This window comes from Bradysia coprophila (assembly GCF_014529535.1).
Source record: "Bradysia coprophila strain Holo2 chromosome X unlocalized genomic scaffold, BU_Bcop_v1 contig_20, whole genome shotgun sequence".
In the NCBI taxonomy this organism is placed as follows: Eukaryota; Metazoa; Arthropoda; class Insecta; order Diptera; family Sciaridae; genus Bradysia; species Bradysia coprophila.
The window spans coordinates 3,528,542-3,550,143 of record NW_023503307.1 but is presented as its reverse complement, the minus strand read 5'-3'; the positions used below and the strand labels follow the sequence as shown (position 1 = coordinate 3,550,143).

Below are 21,602 nucleotides of genomic sequence, written 5' to 3'. Positions count from 1 at the left end.
ATCAGTTCAGTACGATATATTGTTAGCTCGTGTCTAGATCGCGTTGAAAACGTTTCTATTTTTTGTGTGTGTGCTTCTCTTGTACATTAACTTTTAAGTTTTGTTTAAAAAAAAAAGAATCGAAAAAAAAAACGGAAAAGAAACAAAAGTGTCTTATTGACGGTAAATTTACGGCATTAAATACAGTTTCTGTGGATCTTAATTATAGACTTAATGAATAATTATGCGATTTCGATTATGCATGACCTTCTATTAATATAGAAAATATTTATTATTTCACACGCGGATCTACCCATTTTGGATATATCTGTACGGCAGCATACATCACTTCCTTATTATTGTTTGTGAGTTAGTGGGTTTATGTTTTAATTTCGATTGGAAATACGGCAGCGAAACTTGGATGTTTCTATTTTAAATGAAAAAAGAAACTTGTCTGTAATTCAACTTGCATTAGGCAAACATTTTAATTCAACAAGTGGTTCTTTGTTCCAAAAAATATTGGTGTTCTCACATGTTATCAAAAAGTAGCATCTTATGGAAGAGTTCTTTTTGAAAGAAAGCAATTATTGCTTAAACTACACACCCAGAAAAATCGTGATTATTTTACATTCAGTTCATGTCTTACCACGTGCTGACATATTAAACTTCAAACACGGGAATAGTTGCGCCAGCTGCAATCAATAATACTGACTGCAAGTACAGGTACAGTACAGGTAGATGCTTCAAAAGGTGGGACATTTTCGGGGCATCTGCTACTTCTATATTATGATTGCGGTTGATTTAAAATCGTTGCCGGTGGCAGTTTAATTTTCATGGTATGCACTTGTGTTATGTGATCTTAACTCGACAGTAAGAAAGTGCTACTATGAGACACACTTGGGATTTAGCAATTAGTTTAGATCAATGAATGGTATTCGCAAAAGAAAAATAATTTTTGTTTTAAGTTTTTGATACAAGTTTTGTACTAATTGACAGGACATTTAAGAGATAATCCATTTTTCGAATAATTCTCCGAGATTGTGGAAATTTCCCAAAGTTTCTTAAATTTTCGTAGAATTTCTCAAAGTATCCCATTTTAAGATTTCTAAAAGTTTTTTAAAATTAAAAAAAATTCTGAAGAATAGTCCCTGATGTCGACTAATGGGTAGTCATGTTGATTGAACTGCATCCCATATAATTTATTTAACGTCAGTAATCATCAACAATTTTCTTACCCACAAATTGCGTAATTCCGTCAAGTCTGAACAAAAATTGCATAAAAAGATTTCCACAAATTATTGATGCTTAAAAAAGCGAAAAAGACCTTCTTCATACAGCATATATATATATATATATATATAAATGTGCCACCTCCACTTCCAATTGTATGCAATTCCAAATACATAATATAGATTCAACGACCGCGTATGCAATGTTAAATTTGTTATTAATAGAAGTTACCTATTAATATTCTGCATGCATATCCGCGCAACTACATAACAATGCATGTAATTCAAAAAAAAATATTTTGCAATTTAACGAATGGATGAAAGATTTTGGCATAATTATTGTTGATGGACAATAATTGCTCAAGTGTTTCTTTGCCATTGCGTTTGTATTTAGATAGCAAACGAAAGAATCAATGAAAATCAATTGAAATTTTCGCATGCAAATGTTTTTTTGGCATATATTTTCTCGGACAGTTTTTTTTATGTTTCTGGAAGTGAAAATCATTAATTGTTCAATTGTCGATAAAAATTTAAACCCAAACTCCCCCTCCGAACTGTTGCATAATGTTAATCTCACCAAATAGGCATACAAAATCTAGTAAACAACTCGGAAGTAACAGTATACTACGTTCGCGGTCACATCACACCCAGTTATGTAATAGTAGTTAACATGCGTCGAAACCGTACTTTTCATTTTTCAAGCACTTCTTTCGAAGGCTTCAGCATGTAATAGTATGTTGTGTTACAAGTATTGTAATGTTGATTTTTTCAGCACTAGACCCAAGTTTTGGGCGAGTTCTGAAAAAATTTCATTACAATACGTGTAACACATCATGCTTTGTGCCAACCGAGAATTGAAATAGACAAGAGCACAAAAAATCATAATTTTCATTGTAAACAATCACTCTTCAATCGATCACATTGCTTTGCATTTTCTCAAACGAATGCTGTAACAACTCATACAAATTCCATATCAACACTGCTTTGAGTGTTGTAATATCACATCAAACGGGTGCTGAAATAAGTCACTTTACAACACTAAAATGAGTGCTGAAAAGAGTCGTATTTCAATTCTCGGTGGCACAAAGTCCATTACATAACTCGGTGTAAAAATGAAAAATCTCGTTTTCGTGTGTTTGGCTTCATCTTGGATCAATCAAATTCACGCGAAAACTGTATTAAAGATTTCATGAAACTGAAACTGTCTTATTTTCAGTTCAATTTTCATCTTCGCACCTCAGTTCTCATCGCCCAATTTTTTCCAGAACCCTGGACTGATAGCCCTTTTAGCCCATTAGGTAAGCCGGTTCTGATAGATTAGAGTTGCTACCAAAATGAATTACATTTACCCAAGTAATCTGTTGCCGTTTTTTTTAAGAACCGTTTTTAACAGCACCACTGACCTATTATATTACATTATTTTAGACATTCTGATGTGCCCTTTGTTCACTTGTACGTAAACACCATTAAAAGATTTCAGTTAAAACACTGGTGCCGTTTAGAAATTTTATATTTTACTTATGATCTAGACCTATGATACCGAATTCTATTTAAAAATAAATCCACGAATTTAATTTAAAAATCTTCAATCTTTGCGCATTTTTTTAATTTAGTTTCTAGGTCATATGAATCCATCCGAAAATTTCAACATAAAAAAAACATTTTTTGATGATTTTTAATTTCATACTTTTACGGTTAAAATATTATATAATTGCTCTATGATGGTCTCGATTTCGCATAATTTTAAAATGAATTTTTCAAACATAATCGTTACTTGTAGCAGAAACTGAAGTTGAAAACTGAGTACTGCTCGTTTAATGCTCCATGTCGATATAAAAATTTTGTCACAACTTTTATGTTGTTGTTGTTGTTGTGGTGTTTTAGAATACTGAACTGAAAACATTCCTTTTAATAAACGCTGCCATATTTCAAATTTTAATAAACCCCCATTCAAAGCCGAGACTTAAAAATTTATATTTCATTTTCTTTTCGCTATTGAAACAAAATGAAAAAAAAAGAAATGGGAAATTATCTCGATAATATCACCCATAATAATCTATTCACATTTTATGTGGGTAATATTCATAAGTCTATGCTGCTTAACATGTAATCTTTGCCGAATCGTTATACGTAATATGTATGCTTGTATAGATTGGACACAATTTTAAGATGAAAGTGCATAAAATTAGTGGAATAATGCAATATGCATGATGACTGATATGGAAATTACATATGAAATAAAATGTAAAATAACTGAAAATCGAGCGAGAGAGAGAGAGAGAAAAAAAAGTGTTACTACGAATGTGTTAAGTGCGAAATATAGTGTTCGAGTGGTTCTTCTCATTTTGGATTCGACGATATTATATGAAAAATAATACAAAATGGAGAACGGAAATGTTAGAAAAAACGATGATGCCTTATTAAGACTGTGCTATGTTAAGGGTGATGTTGACGGTATGCTTGGCTTGCACTTGAGTCGAGCACCATGGGACCCATATCCGTGGGTAAGTGGAGTGCAAGCTGGTTCAAGCGCTTCGATTGCGGGACTTAAAGTCGGCGATTGTGTACTAGAAGTAATTTTCATCTCTTTATCAAGTTAATGAGCTTAAAATTATTTACATTTTGCACTTATGAATTCTACTGCTAATTAGGTCAATGGAGAGAATGTTTTGGGGCAAAAGATTGTCGAGGTGGCAGAGAAAATCAGACAAAATTGGAAAAACACAGATGTACAGTACGAAGTCACTTTTTTGCTGTGGAATTCCAAATTGGATGAACATGTGAGTATGCCGTCTAGTTCTATTAATTTTATTATGCATCTCAACATTCGTGGGATTGTGAAAAAAATTTCTCCTGTTTGATAACACAACTGCCAACTGCCAGAAGAGCCATTGCAATCGTTTTATTTTTGAAAAGTAGTTGAAGCAAGAGTTAAATTGCTGGAAGGAACTCAAAAATAAATGAGTCCAGATATACTAGAATCTTAATATAGACCAGCCTAGTAAAAGGTATCATTTAGAAGCTATGTGTGCCCGGTCTGATATTACTAGCCTGTTCCAAGACTTCTGTCTTCTGTATTTGGATAATTACAATACTCTCGAAATAATAAGGTGCTTCAATACAACTGAAGACTTGTGTTGCTGGACTAGCGAGCATCAGCAAAGTTAGCTTTATTTTCGAAATCTTTATTGTCGTATGGATATTACATGGACCGAAATATGGCTTTCATCTTTCATCACGTTATGTGATTTGAATTGACTTCATAGCACATAGTATAATCGTATAGAATGTTCGAAGGTGCTTTTCATGAAAGACGCCCGCCCTTTCATGAAAATATATTTATCACTCTCAGGGCAACTTAGGACTCATTCCAAGCAAGTCTCAAAATATTATTTGTGATAGTAGGGCGCCTAAAAAAATCCGTAGAAGTTACGCATAAGAACGCGTTGGTTAGAGGGGGTGTAGTGTAGACATCTTTTTTTACTCTAACCAGCGCGGCCCTACGCGTAGCTTCTACGAATTTTCGTGGTCGTAGAATGGATCGGAAAATTTTGAAACACAACAAGTTGATAGTGCACCACAAGGACACGTACATAATGTATGGACTTATGTGTAACTATTTGTGAAACGTAACAATTTGACAATTTGCTAGATAATTTCGAATTTTATACAGTCTGTCTGATGGTTACTTTGCATTTGATCTAATCGGTACACATACACAGGTATAGCATATTGTTGTGAAAAGACGTAAGTTTTGAACTGACTCCTTTCATCGCCGCATAGAAGTTAAAATTCTGCTTATAATATCGAAAAAGCTTTCTAATTAATTAGTTGATGAAACCCAAGGAAAATTGCAGAATAAACGAATGGAGACATTAATATGGATAGATAAACCATTGAGATATTTAATAGACTTCGACTTGCATAACGGATAGGGGCGATAAGGCTAACCATTTTATAACCCAATGAAGAAAGTTTTTATTCCACCATATGTACACATATGGGATGGCCAGAGACTTAGTGGTATGTACGGTAGAACATATATTTATATATGGTATGGCCAAAGACCAAGTGTATTATAACCGATAACACATCCACGCCACACACACTATGTGAAAGTATTTTCGGATCAAAATCTGATGACACAAAAATGCATAAAACCTCCCATATCGTTAATATTTTGCAAATCAATGCGACGATTTAATGATTCGACATATTTGAAAAGTTTGATTATGAATAAAAGTGGACATAAAATATGAAATGACATGGAACAGAAAATTCGAGCCGTGTTTACTCTATAGATATGTCAACATAATCATGACAGTAATTAAAATTGTCATTGAGCATTTTTTTAATGTGAAAAAAGACGGAATTGAAAACATTATTTATTAATTTAAAAACATTTGTTTTTCGATGATTTATGTCCAACAAAAATCCACAAAAACCGTAGTACCAATAAAACTTTATATTGTTAAAGAATCCTAAAAAAAGACTAGCGTAACCATCGTTTATTATTACACGTAACGTTTTGTTTTTGTTTTTCGCTTTTGTCATGTTATAGCAATTAGATTAATTTATGTTGTTCGGAAGTCATGATCAGCATATGGTCTAAGATTAATACACATTATAGGATTATTTTGTCATTGGCAATGAATTGATGTTAATTTGGTTTGTAAAAAAATGTTAGCCGTTCACGCATTGTGTGAAACTATTGCGGCATAAAAAGACACGTGAATAACACGTTAAGAAAAATGTTGAAATTTTAGTAATTGAAGTTGGACCGAAAAGATCATGAACTGGAGACCACCTAAATCACGACCTAGAGGTAGACCACAGAGAGATTGAATAATGGTATAAAGAGAAGTGCAGGCACAAATTGGCAACAAGTGGTAACGGATCGTTCGGAATGGAAGAGAATTGGGGAGGCGTACGTCCAGCAGTGGATAGAAACAGGCTGAAAAAGAAGAAGAAATTAGGTGGATATGTCCATAAAATACGTACATTTTTATGAATGTTTTGTCCAGTCGGAGGCAGTGAAATTTCAGCATAAACTTGCTTCAGCTGTTTTTCAGTTAGTCCACAATCAAATCTGTTTATACGGTTGAAGCTGCTTCACGCACGCGCGTGGTACTGGTAAAACCGAATAAAGACATAAACAATTTTGATTGTTTGTGTCGATCGGCTGAAAAACAGCTGAAGCAAATTCATGCTGAAATTTCACTATCCCTGACTGTAACGGTTTAAAAGACTTAGTATAGAAGAGAGTTTCGTCTGTGAGATTGGACAAGACCGTGTATAAAAGGAGCGAGTCCGATTACCGAATCGAGCAGTTAGACTTTTCCTTTAATGAGCCAATAATAAGCCTAGGGTCAGGGTCTATTTTTGGAGAAATTTTCCATAAATTGCCATTAAGAAAGTTAGCAAATTTCAGCCGCGTTCTCCATCGCAATCCGTTATTCACCACAGCATCAACAATGGAAATCCAACATAATTTTCAATCCTATCAACGAAAAATTGCTCGTGTGTATTAAGAAAATATCAATGAATTCCACAAAAATATGTCTGGTGTAGCGGATTTGTCCACAATTACTATATCCTGGACAATTTTGTAAAGGGAAAATATTGCCCTCTTTCGTGTGCCTATTATTGTTTTCTTAAGGCCCGTCATTGGGAAATGACAGGACAGTTTCCCGAAAATGTATGGAAAATTTTATCACAAAAATTCACCGAAAAAATTCAAAGAAACTCACCTCTTATGCTTTCCATTGTATTGGGGCATAGTCTCTTTAGGTCGCCAAGGCATATTTGAACACTAAAACACTTTTTACTCGATGAAAAAACAAAAAGTTTTTTTTTCTTTTCTCGCGACAAAAACACATAAAATATTTCGACACAATTGTGACACTCCGCTGTTATAAGTACTAGAATGAATGTTTGCTGTGTTCACTTCGGCGGTAAAATATTTTCATTCAAAAAAGTGTCCGACCCTTCAACGATGGTAGACATTTATTAAAATTGTAACCTCTCCCACTTCTTTAGTAAGCTAACAAGACTTCGCTGAGTCTAATTATGCCAACTCTTTGAATAAAAATATCGGCTGAGGTCGAATAATTGTCCGCTGAGCTTTAGCAAACCTCCGCTGAGCTCTAATAACTCTCCGCTGAGCTTTGACAAACCTCTAATGAGCTCTAATAATTCTCCGCTAGGCTTCAGTAATAGTCCGTCAGACCTTAGCACGTTGTAGTAAGGCAATGAAGCTAAGCGAACACTCAATAAGCATCAGCGGATACCTAATAATTGTTGCTATGATTTAATAAGACTCCCCTTAGCTTTGGCAGATCTCCGCTGAGTGTCCGATTAGCTCCATTAAGCCTTCCTGAAACTTCCTTAGGCCTAACGGACACTTCCTGAAGCCTAGCGGAGAATTATTAGAGCTCAGCGGAGGTTTGTTAAAGCTCAGCGAAGAATTATTAGAGCTCAGCGGAGAATTATTCGACCTCAGCTGATATTTTAATTGAAAGAGGTGGCATAATTAGACTTCGCGAAGTCTTCTTAGCTTACTAAAGAGAAACGAACATTTATTTACGCTCAGTTCAGTCTTACGAGAGGCTAAATTTTTAATAAATGCTCTCACTCGTTGAAATAATGTCCGCTGAGCTCTCGTAAAGCTTTAAAAAATGGTCGATGAGCATTATTAAATGTATACGCTACCCTTTGTCAACTGTTTCATGATTTTTATAATATGTCCGACACTTTTTTGAACGAAGCTATTTTACCGCCGAAGTGAACACAGCAAACATTCATTCCAGTACTTATAGTAGCGGAGTGTCACAGTTGTGTCGAAATATTTTCTGTGTTTTTGTTGCGACAAAACAAAAAAAAAACTTTTTGTTTTTGCATCGAGTAAAAAGGGTTTAGTGTTCAAATTGGCCTTGACGACCTAAAGAGACTATGCCCGAATACAATGGAAAGTATTAGAGGTGAGCTTCTTTGAATTTTCTCGGTGAATTTTTGTGATAAATTTTTGCATACATTTTCGGGAAGCTGTCCTGTCATTTCCCAATGACAGGCGCCTTATACAAATGCTTTATTTGGGGTCAGAAAATAGGTTGAATGGATAAAAATAGTAAACCATGGCATGCCGAGGTATCTTATGTCTTAATTCAAGGATCTTAGCTGAAAAAAAAAATATTCATCCCCCTCTCAATCCGTAATGTCTCCTTCTAAAATATTTACTTTCTTGGCTGCAAATGACTCCAGGTCAGTTTGAATCAGATGACAATTCAAATGGGAAAGAATATTGAAAGTATCTGGTCAAATCAGTAGTTAACACTCGTACAGCTTACGGGAACGTGTTCGTAGCTACGTAGCTAGGTTTAGAACTTGTTCCATTAAGTCAATGTGATTCAATATTCTTTGTAATTCGTCGCCGATACGCAGCATTGCTTGCGATATTTAAATGCAATGAACGCGAATTGCACCAAACGCATATTGTGAAGTTTTATTTCAAGTCAAATGTTTGCTAATTAAATTCCAATTTGCTATGAAGCCGTACCGATTAAATCGAGAATGAAATAACTTTATCTGAAGAACACCTTCAGCGTAGTAGTAAAAACCAATTTTCATTTATAATTAATTTGCTGCAGCAATATTTACTCGCAATTATAGTCATAATTATATTCTAATATTGCCATGATTGAAGCGAAATGTTAAAGACTTTTTATAGATAAAATCAAATACAATATCTGTACCGCACAGCTTTATAGAATAGACAATCGTCTTACCGCACCAATTACTAACGACCATTTCCGCGATTCAATGTAATTAATGTGTAATCCGACAGTTCGCTAATAATATCGTTTAAAAACTTGCATATAAAATTGAGTATAGTGATCTGATAAGTGTCAATTCGTCGATTATATTCAGGCGTGCGAGATACTATTACGGATTTGATTTCCATTCAGTTTTATAAATGTGCACATAATATCTGTATAGACGTAGCCTTGAATTTAAAATTGCATAGAATTTCTATTGAACTTGGTCTTGTCTAAATGTTATAAGATATACTTACTAGCGTGGAAATATAATTGTGATTTATTACGAACGGTATGTACTGTAAAATGGAGGAAAACGGCACTGGAGAAAATGGTTACATTCTTCCTATTCTTCCTCCCATTATTGTGGTGCATTTACGCGAAAGAAAGAATCAGACATTTCTCCGTCAGTCTCGTATAAATTATCTCATTAACTGAATTATGGTGATTACATTTAAAGGAACATGGAAGTTATTTTATTGAACTATATTTTCTAGATGGACTTTTTTCGTTCAGTGATTTGTACACAGTTTATGTATAATATACGTATAAGATTGTATGTGTTGCTGAGTTTATCTTTCGGTTTACTGACACACAACATTTTACATGCATTGACACTGTCCAAATGTAACCGACAAATACTTTCCTTGATACACTCAAATTATGTCCACTTTTACTGTACGACCATTCCCCTGCACATGTGACGGAATTGCATCAGCCGGTCAGCACAAACACACATCCTGTGTGTATTGTAAACAAGCTACCAGCTATACATAGTATGTTGTCGCTGTGTGAACACATAACACGTATCAGTGTAGCAAATATACTGTTTAACCTGTATTTTAATTGTTTGCTCTGTATTTAAGGACCCCGGCTGGTGAATTCAGCTGCAGGAAATTATTTACAGCCGAATTTATTATGTCCGGCAAATCGTAGAAACTTCTAATTTTTTATCAATTCACAGAAAACGTAAATTGACCGGTTGAAGAAGATTACAACATAAGTGTGAATTAAAGTGGTATCCGAGAAGGCGAGCCGCCGTAATCTCAATTATGTCGTAACCGTTTACATGACAACTTCTCATGAACGGAATTTTTAGACATTTTTAAGATTTTTTAAGAATTGAATTCTTATAAATGAATCCTAAAGATTAGGAATTGCTAGGAATTTAAAACTCTTAAAAATTCATTTAAATAAAATTGTAAGAAATTCCCAAAATTTCTAAAATTCTTAAAAGAAAATTCCAAAAATAAGCAGTGGAATTCATAGCCTGTAATAAAGGTGTACCCTAAAAAAATTGTAAAACATTTTTGGTAGTGGACTTGCGTCACGCCCGCTTACTAACATGCGGGCATGAAGCGACATTTACATTGTGCTGTAACACGTGCTTTATCCTGACCCGAAGACCAGGGCGTTATTCCCACTCGTCATAATACGAACTCTGATGCACGGACGTACTGTGCTTTACGTGATTAAGCAATGTAAATTTTCAACAACGAGCCATTTACATTGTTGTGACACGTAAACTTATTAATTTCCGATTCAACAGACTGAACCAAGCAAAATTATATACCATAGGAATCCTCTAAAGTATGCGTAGCATTTAACACGATCCTTATTTTTCGTCGAAAATTTCGGGAAAAAAAACAAGAATTACGAGTCCGTCGGTAATTCACTGTGTTTCCACTAAAATTTCCGCAGTTTTGTTATTAATGTACATTTTATGTACATGCTATACGCACACAATCCTCTAGGGGTTTGTTTTAATTTATTTATAACACAAAGCCATTGAAAAAAAAAAATTAATTACTATTCACAAATTATTGTATGGGTCAATGGGGGTAATTTTCGTTTTTGACTTAGATGAGGACGTTTTAAAAAGTAGATATTAGTCGTATACACCTTCTAAGACAACAAAGTAACTTTGTTAATATATTCAGCATATTCGAATGTTGCTTTAACTGAAAGAATTTCCTCAATTTTCAGAATAACCTCTTGTCTCATCTCTTTCTAAAATTTTATTCGATTTTTTCCGTTTTGTTTATGTCGTGTGGGACTGCGATTGTGTTGCTTTCAGATTTTTTTCTGCTGTCGACATTCCCGAAATGAATATGTCGGACCATCATAAATGTAAACGCTAAACATATAAGCAAAAAGAATGCACTTGCATCGAACATATAAATTTGGAAAAAGTTCAATTCAAAATTTGTCAACGACAAATGTTTCGTTCCTCGATTGACAATCGCATTTTCAATCCAAAATACAGCCCGATCAAGTGGATGTGTCGGTTGATGTTTAAACAATTTGGATCGAACCTTGACCTGTTCAGCGTATCTACAATTGGTATTTCTTTTATCAGTTTTATGTCTGTGACTGTGAAAGTATCTACCTGTTTGATTCAATAATGGTTCTGATAGTATCAACCAACAGTTCCGTGGTTATGTTACGAACATCTAAATATTCTCCAATGCCATGCTGCGTAACTTTTACCATATTTTGCTGGTGATCCAGACGAAATGGGACTCCAAGCATACACACACCATGCCATATAGCTTCTTGCACGCTTAAACGACCACCATGAGTAATAAATAGTTTTGTGTTCGGATGAGCTTGGATGATACAATCAACTTTCGTTCATCATTTTCTACTGAATTTGTGTCATACCTAAGATACGGTTTTGCGGAAGCCATTCTCTGACTAACACATTGGGCGGAAAACTACTGCGTTCCTGAACCTCTAATTGCAATATGAAGTTAAATTCTTTCAATTGTCGTACTGCTTCCAAAAATGTCCGAATCAGAGCACCATTGCTTGAAGTTTGTACAGCTGATCCGAGACTAAAATATATTGCTCCTCTTGTAGACTTTTTCAGAAACAAATCTACCGACTAATATAAAAGGCATTCCCTGTAAGACACTTGTGGAACATACCTCTACATAAAAGGGGTCATTCAAAAATTACTTTCGTATTTAAGTGAGGGAGATCAAAAATTTGACCTTTTAACCTGTCACATCTGTTCATCTGTTATCGATAACAACGATAGAAATGATGGCAAGCTCTGGGTAATACGTTTCCTTATATAGTAAAATGCATGATAAAAAATTGAAGTACAAGATTTGAAATCAACAGATTAAAAATACTTTGATCGATGGAAGTAATAGACCCAATAATAATAATACTAGTCATATGCTTGCCGTCTGTGACAGGAAAAATACGGAAAAATGAGTGCGAGACATGGGAGTCGAACGAACACCGCGTACGTAATTTATGAATGGTCCCTAAGTGACTATGTACCTGATCCGGTTTTTCGGTTCTATTAACTTGTAGTCCTGCCACCGGTATCACATTTGGCGGTAACACTTGAGGATAATCGAACGAGAAGTCGATATTTACCAAAACCAATTCCGTCATGCTTTCGATACTCTCTAAACTTGGCGATAGGGCTCCGAACAGTTTTTTTGCCTTCCTGAATTTATCGCAATTGTTTCAATTCATTTGTTATTTTTTGCTAATGAAATGTAAACTTGTTACCGATTTTCATTGGCCATGTGCACAAATCTCCTATACACCCAATCATAGAAATAATACGACCAATTTCGAATTCTTTCATAAAATCCCATTTGATTTGTAAACGTTCCGATCGCATGCGGTGTGTAACTGGGAAACATGGGAACCTGTGCAAGTGCATAGGTATACGGTGGTATGCCGTATGGACTAACGGATATCAATGGCGGATAACCGAAGCGATGCACGAATCCCAGTAGAACTGGACTTTGTGTAAAGTCGTGTATAATCGCGTCGAATTGGAAATCAATTGGATAATCCAGTAGCTGCTTAGCACCAGCCGTTTCGACTATTTGTCGTCCGGCGAATGAGTATAATCGGTACAATAGTGTGATAGTTTTATATGCATGTTTGTTTGTAAGATCATTATTTTCATCGCTGGTGAATTGCTCGTAAATCGCATCATAGACATTTTCCATGTGAATAAAATGCATATTTTTTGTTGAACGTTCTATTTCAACTGTTAATATCGTTAAATTGTTCCCTCTGTCGGCTAATGCCCTCATAATGGATTTGTTCCATATGTGATGACTTGATGATGGAGTTCCCATGAGGCATAAAATATTTGCTGAATTCGCGTTGTTTATCGTCAACGTTACGAAAATGGCAATCATTAGCCAAAACACATCGGAAAACATTTCCTTTTTTTGTCTTATTTTATTGTATGGTGTTCGAAGTTGTCGTTTTTCCTACGGTTGGTGTTTTCCACTGTTTTTATTTCTAATCGATGAACTTATTTTTCTTTCTTTTTTCACATCACCGATTTTATTGTTCGTATATTTATTTTCCTATTGACGACAGCTCGATTTTAATTTCCAAATAGCAACGGAATGACTGAACTGAGATTTTAAGGTTTTTGTCACTTGCACATAGATAACATAGATAACCGTTAAAAGCTTTCCATAATCTCCACTTTATTTCGTCTATATATCTATACAGACAAAATTTATGTGTACATTGATTTTATGCGAGTATTGTATCGCAGATTTAGTATGCTTAAAAGAGTCAGTGTAATTTTATCAACCGAAATAACAGAACTTATGGGTTCGTTCATAGATTCGCTGAACTTTTTTTCGCTACTGTTACGTAAACACTTAAAAGTGGAGGTAGGAATTGCAACAGAAGAGAAGAAATTGTCATTTACGTCACAAGAGAGAAGTTTTTTTATATAGCGTGTGAGCATGTGGTGCGAGTCAGAGTCGAGCGATACAATAACACCCTCTAAAAAAAACGTTCACCCGTGTTAATTATTGGAAAATTTCACTTTAGGTGCATGCAGCACGTAAAATAATCTGTGACTAGCAACCGACCTTTCCCTTTCTTGCGATATGAAATATGAGAACGGTCCCTTCTGGAATGAAGAGAAACTGTGAACTGTGACAAGGCATTATGTCACTAGAATGATTTCAACGCTTTTCTTTTTCGTTTAAAGTATCATAAGACGCCGTTTAATACGAGAATATATCTGTGGTCGAGGTTCGAGTTTCTTCAGGCTTTTGCCAATAAGAATCTAACAGATTCTCAGAAATATATATTCTTCGTCTGCAAATTCAACACAAACATTTCAACGAAAGATGACACCCTAGCAGAGAGACGGTAAAACATACACACAGCCTGACTTATATTTCCCTCCATTTTCCTTTTATATTACTTCGATATACATAGAGATATATCTGACGCATACAATCCGCATGTGAGGAAAAACGTTAATTACTTATCGGTAGAGGTATAATGTTACAGTTCGCGTTTACTTTTCTAAAGAGTAATATGAATATTTGGTGTGCTCTTATAGCAAACGAGGTCGATTTATTGCGTCATAGATGTGCCAAGAAGCAATACCGTCGGTTATGATGAACTTTAACTACGAAAACAGATTTCTTATCGAAATAAGATAAGACTCTGCCGCTCGTATTCTTCATCATCAATCAATGGGAATCAACTAATTATACAGATATGAAACATTTCGAACGTAAACATGGTTCTATCGGACGATATTTCATTTGTTATGTCAATAGAGTTAAACCCAACAGTGACGCACTTTGCTTCAGATGTTTCACTCATACAACCTCACTAATACGTGTTTATACCGTTTACCATGTTATCACTTTCATTATACGGTACTCGTCAACGTCAATGAGAGTATAAACTAGGTATGGTATGAAATCGCTGTGTCCTCCGCTCCATACAAAGTTTGACATTCGACCATACCTTGTGTTGACGTGCATCGGTCAAACTAACCCCACTTAATTTTTCGTCAAGTAGTCCTTAACCTCAATTAATTTCGTTCAATTTAATGGTTTTTACTTGAAAATCGTTCGTTCTATTCATAATATCGACATGTCTGACAGCTGGGATCATGTCTGACGTATGAAAATTATTTATATGACTATTGTATTAACATAGGGCACTGAAGTTTGAGTGGACCAGCTGAAATACATCTCAAGCAATTGCGTCACAAATTTCCCAAGGTTACTTCTTACTTGTAATGAAAATATAAATCTGTGCAAAAACGTCCTGAGCAAATAACGAATGTAGTCGACCAATAATGTTGTTCAGTATGGGTTCCGTCTTAATGTTAAGAGTCAAGTTGCCAAAACTTCGAACAACTCCTGAGTCATTTGCAACAAGAAAAAATCCTCGAAGAAATTATGTTTTCACGCTAGAAATCATGAAAAAATGGTCTGCAGTAGGGTAACCAAAATAGTTTTTGTTGCATATCACCGACAATACGTAACGCATTTATCTGAAATTATGGTCATTGGTAGAGATGTTGAGGACGCATATGTTGGCCTTTTAAACATTTCGAAATTTTTCGTGTATGTGGTGCAGTAGCTATTTTAGGGGAAAAAAAATTCCAACTTTTAGAGAGTGTTTAAAAAAAACTACAATGATAGACTTGGTCGATATGGGTGTTGTTGGGTAGGTAGTGACCTCTACTATTCATGACACCATACAACTACCGCGGCACGACTTTCGTTGAGCTTCAATTTTGATTGAAGTGTACTAACACAAAAATTCTACAGAATTCCCCTTTTCTTCGTGTCTATTTTAATTTTTCTGACGTATGAGACAATTTTAAGTCAGGGCTGGAGTCACTGCCACCTTACGCGCTCCGTTTAAGGCCTATAATATTTGAAAAAAACCAACTAATTCAATTTTGTCATATAAAAATTTATACGTCCATCGGGTGTCTCCCAACTTCCCAGTATGGCCAGTGCGGCACTATATCAAGTGTTTACTAGCATATTATAATCATATTTTCTATGTTGGCTACTTACCGGAAGAGCTACTTACTCTTTCGTTCACTGACCAAAAAATTGCCTTACCATATATCTGCCGTATTTACGAACTTTACGAACCATGATGGTTTTCCCCTATTGTAACGTTACGAATAGTAACGAAAAGACAAAATAAAATCCAAACAACAGTAGAACTTCGAACAATTTCTATAAAGTTATAGCGAGGGTCAATAGCGATGTGTTTCCCTTCATAGAGACTTTCACGAGAATTTTTGTCTTTTCAAGGTTCAAACAATGAAAAAATGGACCACTTAGAGCTTGTAATTTCCTTGGTGTACCGTATTAAAAACTTAAATTTGATTTCCATTTTCAGGAAGTGAATCCGCAACATCTTCAAAAGTTTGCCCTGTGTCTTCAAAATATCGCCCAGCTCCTCGAATGTCCAATCTGTTTGGAGGTAATGTAAAGTAGTTGCATGAACGGAGTAAACAATTCCTTGTAGTAAATCAGATTCAACAAATTTAAATATTTTAACCTCTTTGTACGTTTTGCACAATTCCCACACCATGACTAATAAAATCCATTCTCACAACACACAAAATACCATAAAGTGCAAAACTTCATTGTATCCCATGAACTACATTTTGGTTTAAATAAAATATTCATGGTGTACATAATTTTTACTTGAATTTATATGGCAAATGTAGGTAGCAAAACCACCAGCATGGCAATGCCAAAACGGTCACGTACTTTGTGATAACTGTCGTGGTCGAACTTCTCGATGTCCTATATGCAGAGTAACTCTTGGCCCTAAGGGACGATGTCTTTTAGCTGAGAAAGTTTTTACTTTATTGGCCGATTCATTTCCATGTGAAAGTAAGTTTAGTTTCGAGAACTTTTTTTTTCTCTCTAATTTTTGTCATTAACCGTTGTAACGATTTGTTTGCTTGTTTTGCTTGTTTGTTGGCTCTTTACAGATGGTCAAAGCAAGTGGAACACGAAACATTTGGAAAACGAACATGACAGTCATCAAACCCACCAGAAGAATTTACCAAAAAAATCATTCACACTTGAGACGGTGATCACTCATCCGCACAAGATGGATCAATTCAAATACAACTGTTTGTCGTGTTCGTCATCATGCCCAAAAATGAAATCCCAGCACGAACTGTTAATCCACTTACAGAGAAATCATAAAATATCGGTCACCCAATACTATGCTGCATTAGGCGATAAAATAAACATAAAATTTAGTGATAAGTCCGTTACATCTATTGTCATTTCAAAAAACGAGAATTTGGAAGTTTTTTGGGTGATGAAAATGAGATTCAGTTCGGGATATAGGGGACTTAGGCATGGAAAAGATATATGCTGGATATGGTATTATGGTGATGCGGTCGAGGCAAATTTATATTCGGTTAAACTGGAATGCAATAAGGCGAAATGGAGAGGTGTTGTGAATTCATTAGAAATTTGTGTAAATGATATTATAAATTCATCAAGATATGCAGTGTTCGAGTGGCCCGTTGTTGATTTAATTGTGGAAATAAAATAAAAAAAACTTTTTCAATTTAAAGTTTTACAGTTTCTGGTTTTATGTTATTTTTTTAGCAACAGCCGGGATGCAGCCAAAATTTAATGAAAGGAAAATATTAAATTTTTCGGTGAAAATGTAAGTTGGTGTACACGCGAAATAAAATCATAAACCAGTTTGTTACTTGTAATGGGTTCACAATGTGGAATGTGCGAATAGCCACTTGTTCGGTACTGGCACATCTGTATACATTCTAGCCATCATTATAAGGACCCTAAAATACTACTCAAGTCATTGTTTCTTCTAAAAATCTTCTACAATCGCTAAACCGAACTGGTGTGCATACGGTATTTTGCACCAGCTGGTCACATACAATTTCAAATGGGACCAGCTGGTGCAAAATAACGTATGCACACCAGTTCGGTTTAGCGATTGTATGAAGTATTGATCCTATAATGGATTGTAAGGAAGGACTGTTGCTTTTCAAAATGTGTCTAACGAATTTATCCATCTACAAAATTAAACATAAGGGGAAAGGCGACTTTCTAAAAGATTTTTAAAGTTTGGAATCACGCCATATTGTTTTTAACCTGAAACCTGAACCTGACTTGACATAGGCCTGATTAGTTTAACTTTAACCTGACCTGAATCAACCTGAAATATGATTCGTTCTGTTAGATAAATGAAATGTTCACCGTCCGTGGCGGTATCAATTTGACTTAGCACTGTATACAACAACAAAAAGGTGAGACCTTACACTTTAAATGGTTTTGTGGAAAAACATTTTATTAAATGCTCTGCGAAATATTGTTTTTCAATGCATCGTGAAATTGCTCGTATTTTGACCGACACTTCATGTATTTCCAAAATTAACTTCAAACATTTCCATCCTGCCTTTAGTTGTCAGCTGTCAGATCAATAATAGTCATAGACATTCAAATTTTGAACATATTATGCTACTGGCGCTATATGTGTCTGCTAAGAATCGAAATTGGTTCATTTGAAAGGTAATTCTAATGTTCATTGGAAATGTTATGCAACATTACATGAACTAACAATTTAATTTAATGATGAAAAATTATTGTTGAGCATTGATGGGTTTGTAACATTTAATTCTGAAAGTCGCTAATCTTTCCATCAAAATCAAAATACTATTGCCAAATACTTACCCACTCTTGATGAGTGCACAACGAAGGGTCGCAGAAGGGGCTATTATATAAAAAATTAGGAATTTCAGACCAACTTCCCGCATGTGTCCGCCAAAATGTTTAGAGAATGTATAGAGTGCGTAATTTGTGAATGGCCCCTAAGAATCTAGAAGAGGTGTCTCAGAAACATCTGTTGTCTTTCGGCCAAGTCTTACCTTTTCATTTTAATTTCTTTCGATTCCAACACCTGGGATGATGAATATGTTTCTTTAAATTATCTAGCCGATTTGGAAAATGTCGGTTCAAAGTACTATAAAGATGTAATTGAGCCAACAATTTTCACATTATAGATAGCTAAACAATGCAAAATTTACAATGCTGCTTGTGTATCACGGGTGTACCACTTTACCATACAAATTGTCGTAAAATACCATCGATTTTAGGCAATTGCCGAAGACAATTAAAAGTTACTATAACAGAAAATCGTTGTTGCCGAAAACTAGAAAATTAACGAACTATATGAAAAAGGCAGCAGATTTTGGTTTTGATTTTGTCAAGTTGAATTTCAGTGTAGAACCTGGCTGTAAATTACCATTTGATCGATTACCAGCTGGTCCACGGAATAATTACTCGTTTAGGGCATCTATTTCTTTAATTAAATTAATAAAAATTTGATATTATTTAAAAAAAAAAAACCTTGGAACGAGCCGAACAATTCGTATGATCTGGAATTTCCAATTGTATCACAGAAATCGGTTAAATTTGCATTTAAAATGTTTGTCGATTTATTTGACTGGATCTGCGTTGGGTAATCAAAATTCCAGATCATAAGAATTGTTCGGCTCGTTCCAAGTTTTTTTTTACAATAAGAATCAGATTTTAATTAAATTAATTGGAGAACTAGACGCAAATGCGACTTTAATTCGCCACCCACCGGTTCAAAAAATATTTCGGTACATGTTGTGGTATTGTCGGTAATGAGCTGACATTCAGAAAATTAAAAAACGGTTCGATGTTTTTGAACAACATTCAACAGGGCTGGTACAAAAATCAAAAATGTTCTAAGCAGCGACAATAAAAATTGTTCTAAGTTACACCCCTGTTGTGTGTTATACGGAAATATTTTCATCGCATTTTGTAAGATAATCAATTGCAGATTGTTTACACTCCCAAATGAAAACTTTTCAATTAAGCTTACATTTATCCTCTATTCACATGTAGGTGGCACTGCAGATGCATCGTCTGCTAACGCTTTAATTAAAATCAATCCATGTCTATATAACGCAGACATATGCAATAAAACGTGTTGTAGGTCACCGATAATTTATGTTACTTATCAAAAATTGATTTTACATTATGTAAGTGATTAATATTGATGTCAGTAAAATATTAAAGTTTGTATAATGTGAGGTGTCTTTTGTCAGTTCAGTAATTTCATTTAAATATTTAATTTAGTTTCCTCCACTATACCATATTGCGCTAAATCAAGATAGAAGCAGTTGAATATGGTTCAATGAAGAAGAGTACTGTATTGATGAAACATTTAAAGCGCAACAACATTTATGTTCGACAGATATTTGTTAATTCTCTAGAAATTTGGTTATAAAATATTCATTGGAATTATAAATAATATAACCGTTCTGATTTGAAATTGATTTGAAGATATGTCATAGCTGTGCATGTCTTACACAATGTACAGGTTTAGATAATATTGGAAAGTATTTTATCAAGATAAACAAAGTGCACTGAGGAAAAAGTAGTTACCTGCTACAGCTGCGATCTGTCTCCAGCCCTAATTTTTAAAGAAAATACAGCTGCCAGAGAAAATATTTCGGCCTGTAGCTGTCACAGCTGTATTTTTCTACTTGCTATCAGAGCTGTAGTTGTGATTACCTACAATAGCTGTGCGATTGCCTACAATCAAAATGTTGTGATCGATAGGCGCGGGTTCGAATCATGTAGTTTTTTTTTAAATAATGTTAATAAAAATAATTATGGTTTCATTTCTGATAAAAGTCAGTTCAAAATTTAAATATTCAATAATTTAAAAAGAAAATATTTCTGGCCTTTCGGAGTTATATTTCACAGTACTGGGGAGTATTTTGATATTCTGTTGTATTACATCCGACGAGTTAGTTTTAGCTGAAATGAAACGAAATTGATTTTTTATTAATAATTATTTGAAATAAAAACTTGCCTTGCTGGGGCGCGAACTCGGGACCTCTCGATCTCCAGTCCAGAATAATCCACCTGAGCTGCAGATGTTAATGTAAGCTACACAACGCATATTCCCCTTGTTAGGCTTTGGTGCCTAGGCCCCATTCTCATATATTTTTGATCTTCCATAATTGGCCTAATTGGCATAATTTAATGAGATTTCGTAGTCCGGATTTCATTTTCGTAAAGTAGTGTATGGACTCGTTGGAAATCTGAGGTCGAGTACCTCGAAGCAAATATTACCTTCGTAATACTATTTACGGTCTCCTAAAAAAATTACTGCCGGCGGCTATATTGGATTTTAGTAAAAGTGATGTAAAGTGGGAAAAATTGTACTTAGAGAGTTTCTGTATATGATAACATGGCAAAGAGTGGATAATATAAGTGATTTTAAAGGACGAATAGCTTTTCAGTAGAGAAGAGTATGAAGTAAGAGAAATAAAGAGTTTCACACTAAAGTCTTTTGATACGAATAGGTGTTTCGTACGAGTCGGCGTTAGCTATGTTTTTTAGCCCCGTACGAAGTACGAAGGGGCTTATAGGATTACGATGCCGTGTGTAATTGATGGAATTCGAAGCAGACGGTAAGGGCAAAGTGTTTGCCTATGTTCATAGATAACGAATTCGCAATAAAAATTTGGGCCGTCTGTCCGTCTGTCCGTCTGTCCGTCACGTCGATATCTTGAGTAAATCAAATCCGATTTCAAAAATTTTTTTTTTCCCTGAAAGATAGTCAAAATAGTGAGGCTAACTTCGAAGATGGGCATATTCGGGTCGGCCCTTCGTGAGTTAGGGCCACCTAAGTGATTTAAGGTCTTTTGGTGATATTTATGGCAAAATAAACGAAGGAAATGTAAATGACACGGCAAATGATAGGT

At 34.9% G+C, this 21,602-nt stretch overlaps 2 protein-coding genes and 1 long non-coding RNA gene across 4 annotated transcripts in view; 1 reads left to right on the top strand and 2 right to left on the bottom strand.

The window, feature by feature from the left end:
• LOC119068931 overlaps positions 1 to 21,602 on the bottom strand; it is a 38,697-nt gene that overhangs the window by 2,190 nt on the left and 14,905 nt on the right. The window contains exon 2 of the long non-coding RNA XR_005086250.1: positions 16,028 to 16,032. This is a non-coding gene — a long non-coding RNA (uncharacterized LOC119068931). The remainder of the gene's footprint in view (positions 1 to 16,027; positions 16,033 to 21,602) is intronic.
• LOC119068930 (E3 ubiquitin-protein ligase SIAH1A) lies at positions 3 to 17,397 on the top strand. Of its 2 annotated transcripts, none has more exons than XM_037172795.1 (6): positions 3 to 162; positions 3,360 to 3,781; positions 3,860 to 3,988; positions 16,199 to 16,282; positions 16,533 to 16,701; positions 16,803 to 17,397. In XM_037172795.1, exons 2-6 carry the CDS (start codon positions 3,590 to 3,592, stop codon positions 17,378 to 17,380), a joined length of 1,152 nt encoding a protein of 383 aa, XP_037028690.1. In that variant the 5' UTR covers positions 3 to 162; positions 3,360 to 3,589; the 3' UTR covers positions 17,381 to 17,397. The 2 variants fall into 2 exon arrangements, with proteins under 2 accessions (XP_037028690.1, XP_037028691.1); XM_037172796.1 differs by lacking the exon at positions 3 to 162 and adding an exon at positions 185 to 344.
• On the bottom strand, positions 10,811 to 13,440 carry LOC119068929 (UDP-glucosyltransferase 2-like). The gene is made up of 5 exons (XM_037172794.1): positions 12,554 to 13,440; positions 12,317 to 12,488; positions 11,687 to 11,909; positions 11,412 to 11,631; positions 10,811 to 11,356 (listed from the first exon to the last, which is right to left on the bottom strand). Exons 1-5 carry the CDS (start codon positions 13,222 to 13,224, stop codon positions 11,041 to 11,043), a joined length of 1,602 nt encoding a protein of 533 aa, XP_037028689.1. The 5' UTR covers positions 13,225 to 13,440; the 3' UTR covers positions 10,811 to 11,040.

Coding starts and splice junctions, on each gene's coding strand:
- LOC119068930 (XM_037172795.1), top strand. CDS start 3,590: ATGGAGAACGGAAATGTTAGAAAAAACGATGATGCCTTATTAAGACTG. Junction 3,782..3,859: donor TCGGCGATTGTGTACTAGAA/GTAATTTTCATC, acceptor ACTGCTAATTAG/GTCAATGGAGAGAATGTTTT. Junction 16,283..16,532: donor AATGTCCAATCTGTTTGGAG/GTAATGTAAAGT, acceptor TGGCAAATGTAG/GTAGCAAAACCACCAGCATG.
- LOC119068929 (XM_037172794.1), bottom strand. CDS start 13,224: ATGTTTTCCGATGTGTTTTGGCTAATGATTGCCATTTTCGTAACGTTG. Junction 12,489..12,553: donor CACATGGCCAATGAAAATCG/GTAACAAGTTTA, acceptor CGATAAATTCAG/GAAGGCAAAAAAACTGTTCG. Junction 11,632..11,686: donor TCCGCAAAACCGTATCTTAG/GTATGACACAAA, acceptor GTATCATCCAAG/CTCATCCGAACACAAAACTA.